The 16,896-nt window shown below is 40.0% G+C and overlaps 1 protein-coding gene across 4 annotated transcripts in view; it reads right to left on the bottom strand.

Annotated features, from left to right (window-relative positions):
• Positions 1–16,896, bottom strand: part of ZDHHC3 (zinc finger DHHC-type palmitoyltransferase 3) — a 38,959-nt gene that overhangs the window by 1,849 nt on the left and 20,214 nt on the right. For 3 of the 4 annotated variants that reach the window (XM_008171136.4, XM_065587115.1, XM_065587116.1), the window contains 4 exons: positions 14,305–14,401; positions 11,979–12,060; positions 7,451–7,581; positions 2,584–4,224 (listed from right to left, as the gene is read on the bottom strand). In XM_008171136.4, coding sequence (XP_008169358.1) covers positions 4,066–4,224; positions 7,451–7,581; positions 11,979–12,060; positions 14,305–14,401 — 469 coding nt within the window. In that variant the 3' untranslated portion in view covers positions 2,584–4,065. Of the gene's footprint in view, positions 1–2,583; positions 4,225–7,450; positions 7,582–11,978; positions 12,061–14,304; positions 14,402–16,896 lie in introns of those variants that run through there. The other variant, XM_042841054.2, reaches the window with a different exon arrangement.

Here is a 16,896-nt window from a genome sequence, read left to right as displayed (position 1 = left end):
GTGCTTGTAGAGTAGGGGAAGCTGCCCCTGCTGCTGCACAACGTGCTTCTCCTAGCCTACAGCACCTTCAGCCTCCTTGCTTGCCTCATTGTCTCCAGTGCCAGTGGGCTGTGCCTGTGTGGGGTAAGGCGGGGGTACCTCCCAATTATAGTACTGTACTGTATGGCAAAAAAAAAAAAATTCCCTGGAACCTAACCCCCCCATTTACATTCATTCTTATGGGGAAATTGGATTCTCTTAACGTTGTTTCACTTAAAGTCGGATTTTTTAGGAACATAACTACAACGTTAAGTGAGGAGTTACTGTATAGGTTTTCAGCTAGTGGCAGTTGTAGTTTCAAAATAGAGATTTGGTATAGGCAGGCAGGAGAGGAAGACCACCATGCAATTCTGTGCATTAAACTCGAACCTTTTTCAGAGTTTATTTAGAGAAGTTTTCCATTTGTTGACACAAGTCCATAAGCCAGAATTTTAAAAAAGACTTTTGAGAATGCCTGTGGCCTAAACAGCTTGCAGAAGGGATGAGGAAATGTGTAGCTTTGACAACATATTATACATTCCAATAGGAAGCCCTTGCAGACGTAGGCATCATTACTATTATTGCTGCTTGGTGAGTATGGTGCTCAGCTTCTGTTCTTCTGTCAAGCTGTACTGGAGACAGGCAATATTCACACAGAAAAGCAATGCCTTTCTAGCCCAATTTAAAACTATTGTTCATGTCCCCGTGAGAAACTAAGCAAGTGTGCTTCGGAGTCCTGCAATTGCGCTATTGGGGTGGTGAGCTTGAAGCACTTTTCAGCTTAAAGCACAGAAGCAAGTTTAGGTTCTCTGTAGTTTGCTAACAAACCCGGAAGCTATCTGCAGAGTTAGAACCAAACCCTTACTATCCTCACTGCTGTTTATGGCATTTATTTTTAAGAACTAGTGCAAGTGTGTGTAAGAGGAAGGGAAGAGATGGGAAACCAAGCTCTTTTTCTACTGCTTAAACTGATTCCCAAACAGAAGAGCCTATAGGCCTGATTCACCATTGTGTTAATTCCTTTTTCACAGTTTCTATGGTGAACTGGAGTAACAGCCCTATAACTTTTCGGTAGCATTTTTTTTTTTAAATTTTAGATCCCATGCATTATTGCATCTGAAGAAGTGAGGTTCTTACCCACGAAAGCTTATGCTCCCAATACTTCTGTTAGTCTCAAAGGTGCCACAGGACCCTCTGTTGCTTTTTACAGATTCAGACTAACACGGCTACCCCTCTGATACATGCATTATCTAGTAATTTAGGCTGTCATACAGTACACAAGGTCAACAAGAGGTTGTGCTAATTAGAGTGCAGTTAATCAGATAATCATATTGTGCAGTGCACAGCAATCCATTTAACATGTGTATTCAAGACATGGAGATCACTGGACTATTAAAACTCTGTGTCCTGGTCTAATGTGGTGTCACCTGTGCTGCTGTCAGGATGGTCTAAAGCAGTGGTTTCCAGTAAAATGACAGACCATTGGTCACTGTCAGATATATATACAGTTCTGGAAATAGAGAAAACCATGGGTATTTCTAAAAGGTGTTTTGAAATTTCAGTTAAAAGAAAAGTGTACTATATTAGAAAATATACAATGTAATATTTAAATTATATGTAATTACAACCGTTATCCTCAAAATAACCATTGTCTGACAACATTTGGATTTGGGATAAGAAAAGTTTACCAAATTTAAGTCCAATGAAATGTTCTGGCATTTTAGCTACTCATGTAAACAACGCGGTGGCATGTAAATATAATTTCTATAATGCATGAGAAAGGCAGAAATGAATTCGAACTGGAACTTGCCAGTCAGAGAAATGGTAAAAGGTAAACCAATTTAGCAAAAATACGTGTTTTCATTTTCAGTTTTCATAATCTGGATTAATATACTGGATTGTGTTTTTAAAATGTTACAGGGCCAGAGTCTCAGCAGGTGTAAATCAACAAACCTCCACGCTCCCACGGGCTAAGCCAATTTATACCCTCTGAGGATCTGGCCCATGATTTTTAACTAGACAGCAGCACTAATCAAATCCCCTGTCATACCACAAATTAGAATTAAAGAAGTAAACATATTCTGGGGGTTTCAGACACACACATGACAATGGCTTTCCCAGTAGAGATCGATCTAGAAGAAAAATAAGGGACAGTTGCAGGAGCAGAAAGAGAGGACTTTTTTTAAGAACTGTGTGCATGCTAAAGGCATCTTTCTTCCACCAATGTCTCCTATTGAAGCATACAATGAGATCATATAAGCCTGTGTGCATTCCTATAGCAACAAATTGAGATGATATGAACACTATTGTGGATTTACGCCTCAGCATGCAAGAGGAAAATATGGGGACTGTTTACCCTCTGGATGCAGTCAATGATAGCAATTTAACCACCTAAAAGTAGTTAAATAGCTAACAGTGCATTACTGATTAACTAATTTTTAAACTTTAAAACTGAGCACCAAAGTTACTTAACCTTCATGCTTCTCCCAGCTTGGCTGAAGATGAAAATTTAAAGAGGCACTACAAATTGTGCAAACATTTAGAGTAAGAAAGGAGCAGAAACAGTTTTTGAAAAAGTTTTATTGCATTTGTTTTCCATATGGAAGCATTGACAGAATTGAAAAGATGCAGCATTCACATTACTTTCAAAGTGAGACAGATCCACTAGCCTTTTCCTCCCCGTATTTCCCTCCCCCATGGCTTCGATTCAGCCTAATAGGTCATTTTCCAAAATAAAAGTGTTTTTAAAAAATGAAAAGGTTACATCGGAATCCATGGCTACAGCTTATTTACATTTTTCCTTTGTTTATGATTGATTGATGGGTCCCACTGGCACTATGCTAACGGCCCCTTTTCAAAATGATTCAGAATATAATAAAATTCCTGCCTAGATACAAAAAAAAATTAGTTTCAGTCACATAAGATTTAGTTTTACCTGAATTTGTTTTTGATGGAATGCCCTCTGTCCCTCCCTCAGTCAACCATTTACTGCACATAGTTTACTATCCACACAATCATGACAGTAGGCATGCATACTCCTTAACACTGACATTTCCCAATTTAAAATATTTATATGTATAAACATAAGAGATTTACAAAGTTATAAAGATGGAGGGTCCTAAGAACAGAAAATTAATTGTTCAGGTAGACCTACACAAACCATCAGTGCTACGCTTTTATGGCAAGTTGTCACGTTCACACTGTTGAGTAGGCATCACTTTAACAGCTTATTTATCAAAGACAGACATACACAAACAAGATGATCCTAAGAGTTTTAAAATGAAATTTCTTTTTTCCTCTAAGTGTAAGGCATTTAATTAAGAGAGTGTTCCACCAAAGTTGCCATATTTTCCCTAGAGGGGAAACGTTTCCTACTTACAAGGGAGGGAGCGGACAAAAGAATGCCAGAAAGATGGAATCAGTTTTGTCTCTGGAAACAAAAAAGGTGGTATTGGCAACATTTGTTTTAAATACTTTAACTGCATGTGACCACATTATTAATTGGCTCTTGCACAGCATCACACCCTCATCTTCCACCTTTCAATGTTCAGTAAGCAAAGTGTCTATTTCTCAGCTAACGTCCTCTTTTATGAAAGAAACTCACTGCCCAGTCAGAGCTGTACACACCATTAGGAAGTCCAAAGATATCTGTGTAGGAAGATGGCACTGTTGGCACTTACACAGATACCCTCACAGTCTAGAGACAGCATTACAGTCTACTCGGTTAGCAGAGACAGGCACAACAGAGAAAGAGGGTCTCCTTCACATTAATTATGCCATACAGGAAGCAGATAGAAACAAAGGCCAGTAAAGTTAACAAGTTAAACAAAACAAAACAAACAGAAAAAAAGAAGACACTTCAGCCACCAGAGACATAGTATTATCTAAAATTGCAGAATACAGGGCTTTTTTTTTTTTTTTTTCTCTGCAACGAACAGCCTTTAATAGACATAAAAAGAGTTTCTGTTTTACGTTTTGTTTTAAACATTCATATAAAAATTATATAACAGTAGTGCTGAAATGTGGTTTTATTTTAGTGGAAATTCTTCAGACCACATACTGGTATGGGTCTGCCTTTCCTTGGTCTGGAGTAGCAAATGGGCTAAGCCATGCTATAGAGAACGGATGGCCAAATACTGCTTTCATGTTCATCCATTTTGTTTTTTTAGCCCATCTTCTCTCTTCCTTTTTCAATTGTTCTATTCCCTGAAAACAGAAATATTACACTTTCAGTCAAGCACTTAATTGCTGTGGTTCTGCTTTCAGGAAAAGGATCTCTCAATTACCCCTAATCACATGGATGGAGTAAGAAAATACAAATTTACCTATTGAGAGCCTTTCCTTTAAAAAAGGATAGGAAATATTCCTTAGAAAACAAAATTATTGCCATTTTTAAAAATCACATTTAATAATATGCTCAAACCTTTAAAAAAATACCCTACAATTGTCACATATGTCAATTTTAAAACAGAAATACAACATGTACTTTTATTGGATGAAAGCATTACATATGCCTAAGTTGGATAAGGGAAAGTTTTATATGAACCCATTTATATGTTTGCAGACAAAAAAAAAAAGCAAGATAATCCCTATAATGTTCCCAGATTCATCATGCAAGTTCAGGAAATGGCCTATGTTCAGCATGGCTGAACGTACCCAGTGCCTCTTAAAACTGCTGCCATAACATGCACGGGCAGACAGCAGGGCGAAAGAGTTAAATAAGTATACTGAACGGAGAGAAAAAATGGATATTGGTTTAGTAAAGATTAGAGGGAGAGCAAAAATAGGCTTTCAAGCAATCAGTTGAAACAGTTCTTAATCATGTAAAAAAATCCTTATTATATTTGCAATCCATAAAATAAATTAGGTCTTAAATATATAGCTCTTGTTGCTATAAATGCATTGTTTGGTTTTGCTTTCAGTAGAGAATGACAATCCTTGATTCTGGCTATCTGTAATGGGCAGACCGTTCCAGTCTTTAATTTAGGGCCTTTTCGCAAAATCATCTTCTTCCCGTGTATTGTCAATACATGCATCCCCTGCACTGCAGCTCAGTGCACTGTAGAACAAGTGTGTGTCTTGAACTCCCAGTTACGTGCAAGCAGGAGTGTGGGCAGCTCCAAAGAGGTGATGCCATCTCCATAGGTAACACAAGGAGCAAAATTTCAGGTTCTGTCAGAAACTGATCTAGTCCTTTTCTAGCAGAGGAGAATCACCACTGTGGGGTATATATGAAAGGGTGGGGTGAGGAGAGGAGATTCTCAGAGCTCGAGTCTGTATTGGAGGAAACCTGCTCCACCCCAACAAGATGCAAGGTAAAAGAAGTAAAAAAAGACCACATTTAATAGCATTTCATTTCTAAGTGTTCCTCAACATAAGAATCACATGCCAGATAGACGCAACCTTGATGCTAACAAATTGACAATGATGTGTAACACGGGTGGCATAGAAGAAAGTTGTAAAAGAATAAAAGCCCTGCCCCTACCTTTAAAAACTCAGGATTCTATATTCAGGAACCTATATCCATATGTACAAAAATGATATATGTGACTATTTCTAAAGATGCCCAGCATGTATGAAAATCCGGGCACTTATTTAAGTGCCTAGCTTTAGGTACCCAAGTTTGAAAATTTTGGCCTGTATTTGTTGAAAATTCAGTAATGACTTCACAGACACCACCATTAATTTATATAAGCTGATAAATTTTAATCTTGGTAGGAGCTAGTTGTTCAGCAATACACTCTCCTGGACCCTACTCAGCAGAAAATATCTGCAACTTTCCCTGGAACAAAGTAGACCTGAATGCAAGTGTCATGAAGCTAGCTGGGGAATGAAGAACTGAGAGAAGCAGACTGTTCTTGCATGGTCCTGAATGCCAGATTCTAAATTTGTTTAAACTCTCCTTAGACTTGCCCACTAAACACAGGGGTTCCCATACTGTGGGCTGCAGCCCATCGACAGTCCCGGGCAGTCTGCCATGGGCGGAGCTTGGGAGGGCATTGCCCTGCAAACCGTATATGTTGGTGGAGTGGTGGCTGGTGATGGCCCCTGCCCAGGGCTGGAAGAGCCCAGTGCCGCTGGCGGGTGGCAGAGGGCGAAGCAGAGCCGCCAGGCGATGGGTGAGGAGAAGGGGCCAGCTCTGAGAGGCGACTGGCTCCCCGGGCAGTTGGATGGCTCCGTCACTGTCGGGCCCCCTGGAGAATCAGGCCTTCGCCCTCCCCTCTGCCCCCAGGACTGGGGCTCAGCAGTGCTGCTCTGTTCCCACTTGGACAATGCTGTGATCGGGACCATCAGTTAATGGCTGGGCCCAACCTGAGCTCTTGCCTTTGCCCGACACAGGCGGCCCCTGAGCCCTTCCCTCGTTCCCGGCAGGGAGTGCCTGTGAGGCACGACAGGGTGTTGGGTGGGTGACGGGGCAGGGCTGCCAGGTGATGAGCTCAAGGCACTCAGCAGGCTGCTGAGGCAGAAGGCGTTGGCAGGGGCTGGCAGTGGCCCCTTTGGCCTCTTGCTGGCCCTGGTCCCTGCTGAGGCGAGGGACCCCGTGGTGCCCCTCTCTCTGACAGATACGTGTTAACAGAGGGCCACAGTGCCCACTGCAGCTGCCCAGGTGGGCCTCAGGGGAAAAAAGTTCGGAAACCCCTGCACTAAGACACTCAGCAGTGGCCCCTTTAAGGTTGTCACTTCCCCCAGCCTATCCAATCAGGGAAGGGCTTAGACTTCTGTTAAGCTATGACAGATACCCTGAGCATGATTGGTGAAGTCTGATGATATTCTCCCGGGGGTAAAAGTACTATTACCAGTTAGGGACTTCACCTTTGAAGAAGAGGTCAGGATGCAGTGCTGAACAAGGGACTCCAGTGTTTCTGTGTAAGCTCCACATTGTTGCCTTAGCATCCTGGATAGCTTTCATGGCTGTGGAGCACAGCAAGGGTGCTGAATTTCTGTGTAGCTGCAGAGAGCTCCCGATTAAGTAAATTATAGAAAAGCTTAAACTGGAAATTTACAAAACAAAATTCTTTTTTCCATCTCACTGGTCTCATCTTTGCTTTTCAACACTTGAAGCTGTAAATAGTAACATTAGGTACTACCCACTGGAATCTTTAATGATTCCTTAGCAGCAAACACTCCACAGGGAGTCTGTTGTCTAAGATTCCCCATTCCACTGGGGTGAAACTCTCTGCAGAGTAATCCCAGTTACTTATGCTTGTTAAGATAAAAATATCACTCACTGTTGCGGTAGTTGCAACATCCCCACACTACCCAACTTCTTATGCTAGCCATTCAGGAGTGACCTCAGCCACTGTGCAGGCTTAGTCTGCTTTATATCAGCCTCAAAGGCTCCATGCATGCTAGGGCAGTGAAGCAGAACCACATGACATTTCACAGATCTTACAACTGTGAGCAGGGGAACGCAAGACCACGGAGAACTCACCGTTTCATCAGTGCAGATGGAGTGTACTTGGGTCCCAAACATTACAGATGTGAAGATGAGAAACAAGAGAGCCTCAAAACACAAGAGGATAAGAAGGATCACTGTAGTTGGTGGAGAGAAGGAGCTGCATTCTGTGAAAACATATGACAAAACAATGAATACTCAAAAATAAGGGACTAGGGAACAAAGCCCACATGTAAAACTACAAACGTGTTACTAAGCAGTAAATTCTGCCATTGATATTACGTATCAGATTATCTCAAGTTCTCAACAGTTCCTCAAACAAAGTTCTATCAAAATAAGAAACTGACATGACCGCCATAATCAGAGGCCTACAGAAAAGGTATGTGATTCCCAAGGAAGTGGGATACTGAGATAATTAGTACTGTTAATTTGAAGAAAAAGAAACTTGTGCTGTGATATGTATGGCAGGCAATTTTCTTTTCCAACTAAGCCCCCCTCCAGTGCTCTCACCTGGACCCTACCACTTGCACATTCTATCTGTAGAGTTTTTACTAATTTTCTCTATGATGAAGTCAATTAGGAAAAGGCACCTCAAGTTAATGGGTGAGGACACAGAGGAAACCAGAGAAGATTACTTCTGTAGCACCAATTGTCCATTATAAAAAGCACAGCATGTTCCTTTCATAACTGACTTTTGAAGACTGAGAAGGGTTATATATTCTTGGTTCTCTCAAACCCATCCCCTTTCCCCCATAAGGTTTATCTATACTGCAATGTCCCTGCAAGGTTAAGCAGGGTTTAAAAGGGTAGCTGTGAAAGTCTTATGACTGGAATATTGGTATAGAGGGATATAGCTTGTTCAGGAAGAACCGGCAAGAGAAACAGGGAGGTGGTGTTGCATTATACATCAAGAATATATAAACCTGTTCTGAGGTTCACAAGGAGGTGCGGGGCAGAAAGTCTCTGGGTAAAGAAAAAAGGGGTAAAAAAGTAGGAGTGATGTCACAGTAGGGGTCTAATAGACCTCCAAATCAGGTAGACAAATATCGATGAGGCATTTCCTGAACAAACAACAGAAATATCCAAAACACAAGACCTTGTAGTAATGGGGGACTTTAACTACCCAGACACCTGTTGGAAAAGTAATACAGCAAAACACAAAATTTCCTATAAAGTTCTTGGAGTGTACTGGGGACAACTTTTTGTTTCAGATAGCGGAGGAAGTAACCAGGGGGGTTGGGGGGGGCAGGGGGAGGACAACCATTTTAGATTAATTCTGACTAACAGGAAGGAATTGGTAACGAATCTGAAGGTGGAAGGCAATTTGGGTGAAAGTGATCATGAAATGATAAGTTTTATAATTCTAAGGAAAGGAAGGAGTCAGAGGAGCAAAATAAGGAAAATGGACTTCAAAAAAGCAGACTTTAACAAACTCAGAGAAGTGGTATATAAGGTCCCATGGGGAAAAAAAATCTAAGGGGAAAAAGTGGTTCAGGAGAGCTGGAAGTTTCTCAAGGAGACATTATTAAAGGTGCAACTGCAAACTATCCTGATCCAAAGGAAAGACAGGAAGAATAGTAAGAGGCCAATATGGCTCCATCAGGAGTTGTTTAATGACCTGAAAATCAAAAAGGAATCCTACAAAAAGAGGAAACATGAACCAATTGCTAATGAGAAGTACAAAAGAACAGCATAAGAATGTAGGGACAAAATCAGAAAGTCTAAGGCATAAGTCCGTAGTGAGGGACATAAAAGGCAAAGAAGAGGAGGTTCTTTAAATACATTAGGAGCAAGAGAAAAAAAATGAAGGGAAATATAGGTCCTCTATTTAGTAGGGAAGGAGAGCTAATAACTGATGACACCAAGAAGGCAGAGGAGTTTAATGCCTATTTTGCTTCAGTCTCCACTAAAAGGGGTAATGATGAGCAGATACTGAACACAAGTAATACTAACAACAACGGGAAGGAATGCAAGCCGAGTAGGGAAAGAAACGGTTAAAGAAGATTTAGATAAGTTGGTTGTATTCAAGTCAGCAGGGCCTGGTGAAATTAATCCTAGCATACTTAAGGAACTAGCTGAAGCAATCTTGGAACTATTGGAATTATCTTTGAGAACTCATGGAGGTTGGGGAGGTCCCAAACAACTGCGAAGGGCAAACATAGCACCTATCTTTAAAACAGGAACAATGAGGACCAGGGGGGGAATTATAGACCAGTCATCCTAACTTTGATACCTGGAAAGATACTGGTACAAATTATTAAACAATCAATTTGTGAACACCTGGAGGATAACACGGTTATAAGGAATAGCCAGCATGGATTTGTCAAGAACAAGTCATGCCAAACTAACCTAATTTCCTTCTTTGACAGGTTACTAGCCTAATGGATGAGGGGAAGTTATAGACATGATATCCTGATTTTAGTACGTCTTTGACATAGTCCCACATGACATTCTCATAAGCAAACTAGGGAAATGCAGTCTAGATTAAATTACTATAAATATGGGTGAGACACCGTACTCAAAGAATAGTTATCAATGCTTTGATATCAAACTGGGAAGACATATCTAGTGGGGTCCCGCAGGGTCAGTCCCAGATCTGGTATTATTCAGTATTTTGATAACGGAGGAATGTACGCTTAGAACATTTGCAGAAGATACCACGCTGGGAGGGGTTGCAAGTACTTTGTACGACTGGATTAGAATTCAAAACAACCGTCACAAATTGGAGAATTGCTCTGAATTGAACAAGATGAAATATAATAAAGATAAGTGCAAAGAACTTAAAGAGGAAAAATCAAATGCTCAATTACAAAATGGGGAATAACTGGCTAGGAGGTAGCACTGCTGAAAAGGCTCTGAGTGTGACAGTAGATCACAAACTGAATGAGTCAATAATGTGATACAGTTGCAAAAAAGACTAATAGCATTGTCCTGCTCTTCTTGGCACTGGTGAGCCCTCAGGTGGAGTAGTGCATCCAATTCTGGGCATTACAGTGTAGGAAAGATATTGATAAACTGGAGAGAATCAAGAGAAAAGCAACAAAATTGGTAAAAGGTTTAGAAAACCTGATCTATTAGTCTTGAGAAAAGAAGACAAAGAGGAGACCAGATAATCTTCAAATGCGAGGGCCACTATAAAGAGGAATGTGATCAATTGTTCTCCATGTCCACTGAAGGTAGAACAAGAAGAAATGGGTTTAATCTTCAGCAAAGGAGATTTAGATTAGATATTAGGAAAAACCTTCTAATTATAAGTGTAATTAAGCTCTGTAACAGGTTGGACAAACACCTGTCAGGGATGGTCTAGATTTATGTGGTCCTTCCTCAGTGCAGGGGGCTGGACCTGATAACCTCCTGAGGTCTCATCCAGCCCTGCATTTCTATGAGTCTAGGAAAGTAAGGGGGAAAAAAGAAAAATGATACAACAAACAAAATGTAATTACTAGCTTATGAATTCATTCTAATATATTCTCAAAGTTCTGTGAAATCCAATAATACCCAGAGGCCAATACAAAAGATGAGGACCCCATCAATAGGGTCCAGGACCAGCAATAACAACAGAAGCTCAGGTGCACCTCCCAGCTGCTTTCTACCAGGGTCCGATCCCTGAATCCTGCTCAGGGATTCCATACCTGAAGAAGAGAAGGAGCACGCTCATTATGAGCTCTCTAGAGCCTGATTATTTTGGAGAGGGAAAGGAACCCTCCTTTATTTTACCACTTTCACAGCCTCCTTCTGCCCACACTGGGCAGCTCCAGATTTTATCAGTTTAACTCTGTGCCTGCCTGGCAAAGTTATGAACTGCAGGCTTGCAATGCATTAGTTCCCATTTGTAAGATTTTCTTCACAGTTCTAATGACTAAAATTGTAATTATTTTGAAGTGAAAGCTTAAATCCTGCAAAACACACCCACCCACACACACACACACTCCCCCACCCCCCAAGATAAACTTTTCTACTTGGTATTGGCAAGTGGATTTCTCAAGCCCTGGCTCTTTTTAAAAATAAATCAATCTACCTAAGTACTGTGGATTAAACCTGATGGTTTAAAGCAGCTTTGTAAAATTCTACTCATTGACTTTTCCAGCATGAGGTGTTTTTTGTTTTTGGAGGGTAGGGGAAGTTGTTTGAACACATTTTTGCATCTGAGCTGATCAGTTTTCTCAACAGTTTTGCAGGGATGGTTTCCATTACCTGATTTAAAAAGAGCACATGCATTCTCCCCGTCTCACTTTAGCATGCAGGAATTATCAGTGACAAATTCATGTAAACACTAATCTTTTACTATGTACTGACATGGAGCCTTAAGAGTCTACCTGTTCTCCAGGTTATGTATGGTGTGTGTTTAAGTAGGACTTAACCCTTCATGACAGAAAATTCCTAACAGGATAGGTGGAATTTTAAAATTCCAGGAATGGTCACAAAAATAAAAAGTAGCTCATAATATTAACAGCATTCTCTGACAACTAGCAGTAAAAAAAGCTGCCCTTCCTCTAAACTATATCACAATGCTTTCTCTACAGGTTAATTTGGTATTTGAAAGGAATACTTCGTCAATACTCACTTGTCCAGTCTTCTTCAAAGCAATACAGGAAGTGAAATCCCACCATGATTAGGGCATGCATGGAAATTAGTGCTATATACATCTGAAACACAATGTATTTAAAATATTTTTAAGCATAGCTGTAAAAGCTGCTTATACACATATGTCCAAATAAACTACATTTAAAATGTTACGGTTGCAAAGTCGAGCACTCAAAAATTAGGAAATGCCAAAACTAAGGTAGACAGCCTTAATTTGGCCCCCTTGTGTGTATGCATTCTGATACAATCTTGTTATATGATAATAACACCTAGCCTTATATAGCACTTTTAATCAATGAAAGGATGGTAATACAAAGGAGGTCAGTATCATCATTCCTATTTCACAGATAGGGAAACTGAGGCAGAGAGATGCAGTGACTTGCCCAAGGTCATCCAGCAGGACAAGAGCAGAGCTGGGAACAGAACCCAGGTTTCCTGAATTCCAGTTCAGCTATCTACCCACAAGGCCATGTTTCCTTTCATATACTATTTGTAGTCTCTACTGCACAATCTAGTTTTTACTGATAATGTGCACAATGAGATTTTTAGAGGCTCATAGCTTGGCCAAATTTGGGTGGATTTTCAGGGAGATAGCAAACGGCACATCCCTGATACCAGGACAATACTGTCAAATTTCAAGTCGCTGTTCCAAAGCATGGAGGTGCTAGGGCTTTTCAGTGTAACAGTTGTAAGTTTTTGGTTTTATTTTTACTATTGGCAAAATGTGTTTTTCCTTGATCTCATTCTGAAAAATAGCTAAACCATTTTCACTGAAATTTAAAAATAAATAAATAAATAAATAAATAAATTTAAACATGAGGCAGACACTTAGCATGGAAAATTTTAAATTGTTACCTATAGGCATTTCTACCCCCACCACTTGCAACATACACATATATACGTAGGAAGGTTTTCATTGTAGTGATATAGAATGAAACAAATACTAACAAATATGGGAACATAATATCTTCCAAATGAGGTGCAAGTGAAAGACAATGGAAAAATATTTTTCTTTTGATGCTTTTATATGCTACCATCCTTTCTCCTCCTGAGCCCTTAAAAAGATTAATAGAAAAACTTGTTTCATCTTTTCCTCAGACAGATTAGGTGTTTAATATAGTCCATTTTGAAAGAGAGACTTGTCAAATTTAGCTGAAACTGAAATCCAACATCCCACATTCGGGATGAACCAGCTAGGAATTGTATTCCAATCTGGATATTGAAAGGAGAGATATATTTATGTTTCCCATTCCTCCCTCTAAAGCTAGTACAGGTTTAATCAGACGGAGGAGAGACTAGTCCGGTGGAAAAGTACCTGGTGTAAATATTTTCCTGTTTTCCCAACTAAATTAGGTATTGTGCCTCAAAAAGAAAGTTGACTAGCTGTGCCTCTGGCAATAGCAGAATACACCATACAGTGAAAAGCAAATTAAAGGGTTCATACATTTATTTTCAATTCTTACTTCAAGTCTGACTGAAGACTTGCACCTATTTCCTAATATCATAACAGACCATCTTCTACCTAGAGATTTACCATAAAAGATTACTGATAAAATGGAACAACACTAAAAGTCAATTGTGCAAGCTGTAATATTCTCTTGACATTAATTTTTTGGGTGAAATCCTGGGATTTTTGTCATTGACTTCAATGGAGCCCAGATTTCACTGTTTACATGGTAATTAAGTTTGCACTCCCATACTTTTGCTCTATATACAGTAGATACAGTACACAGTAAGAAAATCAGAAGCATTTCTGCCTGATTTTTGAGTGCCAACATTGGCTACTTACAAGTAGAACCCTTGTAATCCCTGCCAAAAATATGAGGTTTCTCTCCACCCTGGCAGCAAAGAGGTAACAGCAGATGCAATAATGAGGCACAATCTTATTATTATTTGTATTACTGTAGCATCTTGGAACCCTAGTCATGGACCTGAACTCCATTGTGCAAAGTACTCTATAAATAAAATATTAATACAGAACAAAAAATCAGCCCCTACCCCAAAAAGCTGATTGAGACTTCACTATTATTACTGTGGAGTATTTTGTGAGGTATATTTACTGTTATGCTATGTATTATACCAACTAATGCTACACAATTGACAAAATAAATGGCAAAGTACCTTTGGTGATGACTTATTCCTGTTCTTTTATTACATTTGCTCCTTAATTATTTAATTTTGCTAATTTGTAATATATTTCCCATTTGTGGTTCTACTTAAAATATATATCTTCACAGCCGTTTAACAGTCATGGAATTTCATTGTCGCTGGTTAGACAGAAAAATTTACTCAATAAAACAACTTACTGTAAACAGTACAAAGTACTTCTGGTTATTCTCTCCTACACAGTTATTAACCCATGGACAGTGATGATCCATTTTCCGAATACACCTCTTGCAAACACTGAAATAAAGAACAAAAATCTTTATAGTGTGTGGTTTTCAGAAAATACAGCAAGAGTACAAAGAAAATATTGGGCACCTGGAAAAAACACAAAACACACACAAATTTGGCTACTTCTGTTCAAAATTGTCAACCATCCTATTGTCCCTAATTGCAGTCGTGCCAAAAGTAAATGGCAAATCACAACAAAGTAACATTATGATTAATGGTTCCACTAATATACAGAGATTGAACATTAAACTTAAGCAAGTGAAATGAAATTGATTTAATCTAGTCTGGGTTTGACCTCCGGGCTCTGTGAGAGTTTCAAAGTAGTAGAATAAAAAATAAAATCATAGGAGACAGCAATGGATAAACTTCTCAGAATAACCTTTGTAACAAATTACTGAAATTGTTCCTATTTATTAAATTTACTCTGACAGGAGCTTTATTTAAAAAAATGGAAAATTCTAATTATTTTTTCAGAAAAATACCTGACAATGAAGTCAATCAGGCACTGGATTAATTTACCAGTGGGAGTCACTGAGACAACATCACCACAATTAAAGAATTAGATTTTAAGCACTCAGCAAAAGTGGGCAGAACAATTCTAAAGTAACAATTCTAATTACAAATTCTAAAAAATAAAAGCTGCAAATGCATACTGTGCTTAGGAGTCAAACAATCAAAGAGGATTAATTCATTGTAATGTTAGTTTCTCTTAGTTTACTAGTCACTGCTGCTTCACTGGCATTTTAAATCTCCAACTAACATAATAAAAGCCTTTTTGCTCTTCTATCTTATGATACAGCAGTGAAGAAAACCAGTCTCCTGGTGCTAAAATGCACAAAAAAGTATGAAAAGCGAATTTGAAAGTCAGGAATATGTGGTTTCACAACCACCCTCACAGGATTTAAACAGAGAAATGGAGTGTTCTGCTTATTATATTTTTCTTATGATAAAGTTAAACTGTTTTGACCTTAAAGAAAAAACTCAAACGCTTAAAAAAACTAATTACAAGAATGCACGGACAATAAAACAACAAAAAAGTTAATAAATATTAACATCCCTATTTTGAAATAGTCAAGTATTTATTACTTTATTTATAAGATCTTGGAAGGAAGCAGTCCACAAAGGCAAGAAATAAAATTCTCAAGGTGCAAATAAGCAACTAAAATCTTGATCTTGGATGTCAGACTGTGCAGGCTCAGGACCAGCAGGCTTTGCAAGATTGGGCCCTAAGATTTTTTCTCCTCCAGCAGACAAAGTTACTCAGGTCAATATTTGCCCCCAGATTAGTCATCACTAACACAAGAAGCTTTGTATTGCAGGAAGTAGCTTAAAGTTATTGTGATTTAAAAATATGTGTATTTAAAAGGGCACCCTAACTTAAAAATAAAATTAGTTGCTTTAAAATTGTCCTTTTGATGACACCCACCACCTATGGTGACTAAGATTGACGGAAAAACTAATTTTGTCTGTTTATTAGATGTGTGCATGTGCACCTTTGGGTATAATCAGTTTTACTGTCTTATTGTTTGTCAGTTTCATGTCCTGTCTCATGCACTATTCTGCTGGTAGCTCACATGCACATTCTTCCCATCTCTGCAAGAGTAACACAGCAGTAGAGCCTGTTCTGTGTATAAGTCCAGGGCTAGAGAGGCTCTCCTCTTCCCTGGACCGCTGGCTATAGGCCCAAGGAAGACTATTTTTTACTCCCCAAACCTCTACAGAGGGCAAGAGAGCACTATCAGAAAGAGGTAGGGAGCAGGGCATGCCCAGCAGTACCTTCATCAATGAACTCCCATGTGGGTGCAAGAGAGCACAAGGAGAGTAAAGGAAGCCTCTTTCTTTCCCTGCACTCATTCACACAGCTAGGGAGTATCGGGAGGCATAGTGAGGGAGCAAGTCGTCCTCTTCATTACCCCTTGGATCCATTTATGAGCCAGAGGGCATACCACAGGAGGAACGGGTGCCCTTTCCCCAGGCTGCTCCACAAGATCTTGGAGATAGACAAGATGACTAGCTGGGAAGCAGGTATCTACCACCTACTCTCTGCAGCACTCGGGGGGAAGCCATGAGACACTGGGTTGAGAGGCGAGGGAAGGAGTCCCCTCCGGAGGGATGACGTGGAGCAGCCAGGCCAAGATGGGAGAGAGACAGTAGCCCACACAGGAGTCCTAAGGCGTAGGGATGGGAGGCAGCAAGGGGCTGGAGCTATGACATCACCTGCAGGAGCCAATGGGGGGACAGGGTGAGAGCTGGGGCTGAAGTAACTTCCAAGAGCTGAGACTAGGGTAAAGCAGCAAAGACCCTCCACCCTCAGACGCTTCAGGCTAGATGGCAAAGACAGGGCCAAAAGATTAGTAGGGATCACCCTCCTTCCTTCCCAGGAGCAGGGCCAGAAGCTCATGACGAGAAGGAGCAGTTAGTTGGGTGCAACTGCCTCATACAAGCATGTGAACAGCAGGAACTCTCAAGCACATGGCAACCAACACCCTCTGCTGTGCATGCGT

The sequence above is a fragment of the Chrysemys picta genome, chromosome 2 (assembly GCF_011386835.1).
Source record: "Chrysemys picta bellii isolate R12L10 chromosome 2, ASM1138683v2, whole genome shotgun sequence".
Classification (NCBI taxonomy): domain Eukaryota; kingdom Metazoa; phylum Chordata; order Testudines; family Emydidae; genus Chrysemys; species Chrysemys picta.
The sequence above is the reverse complement of the archived record's forward strand: the minus strand, read 5'-3'. Positions and strand labels throughout refer to the sequence as shown.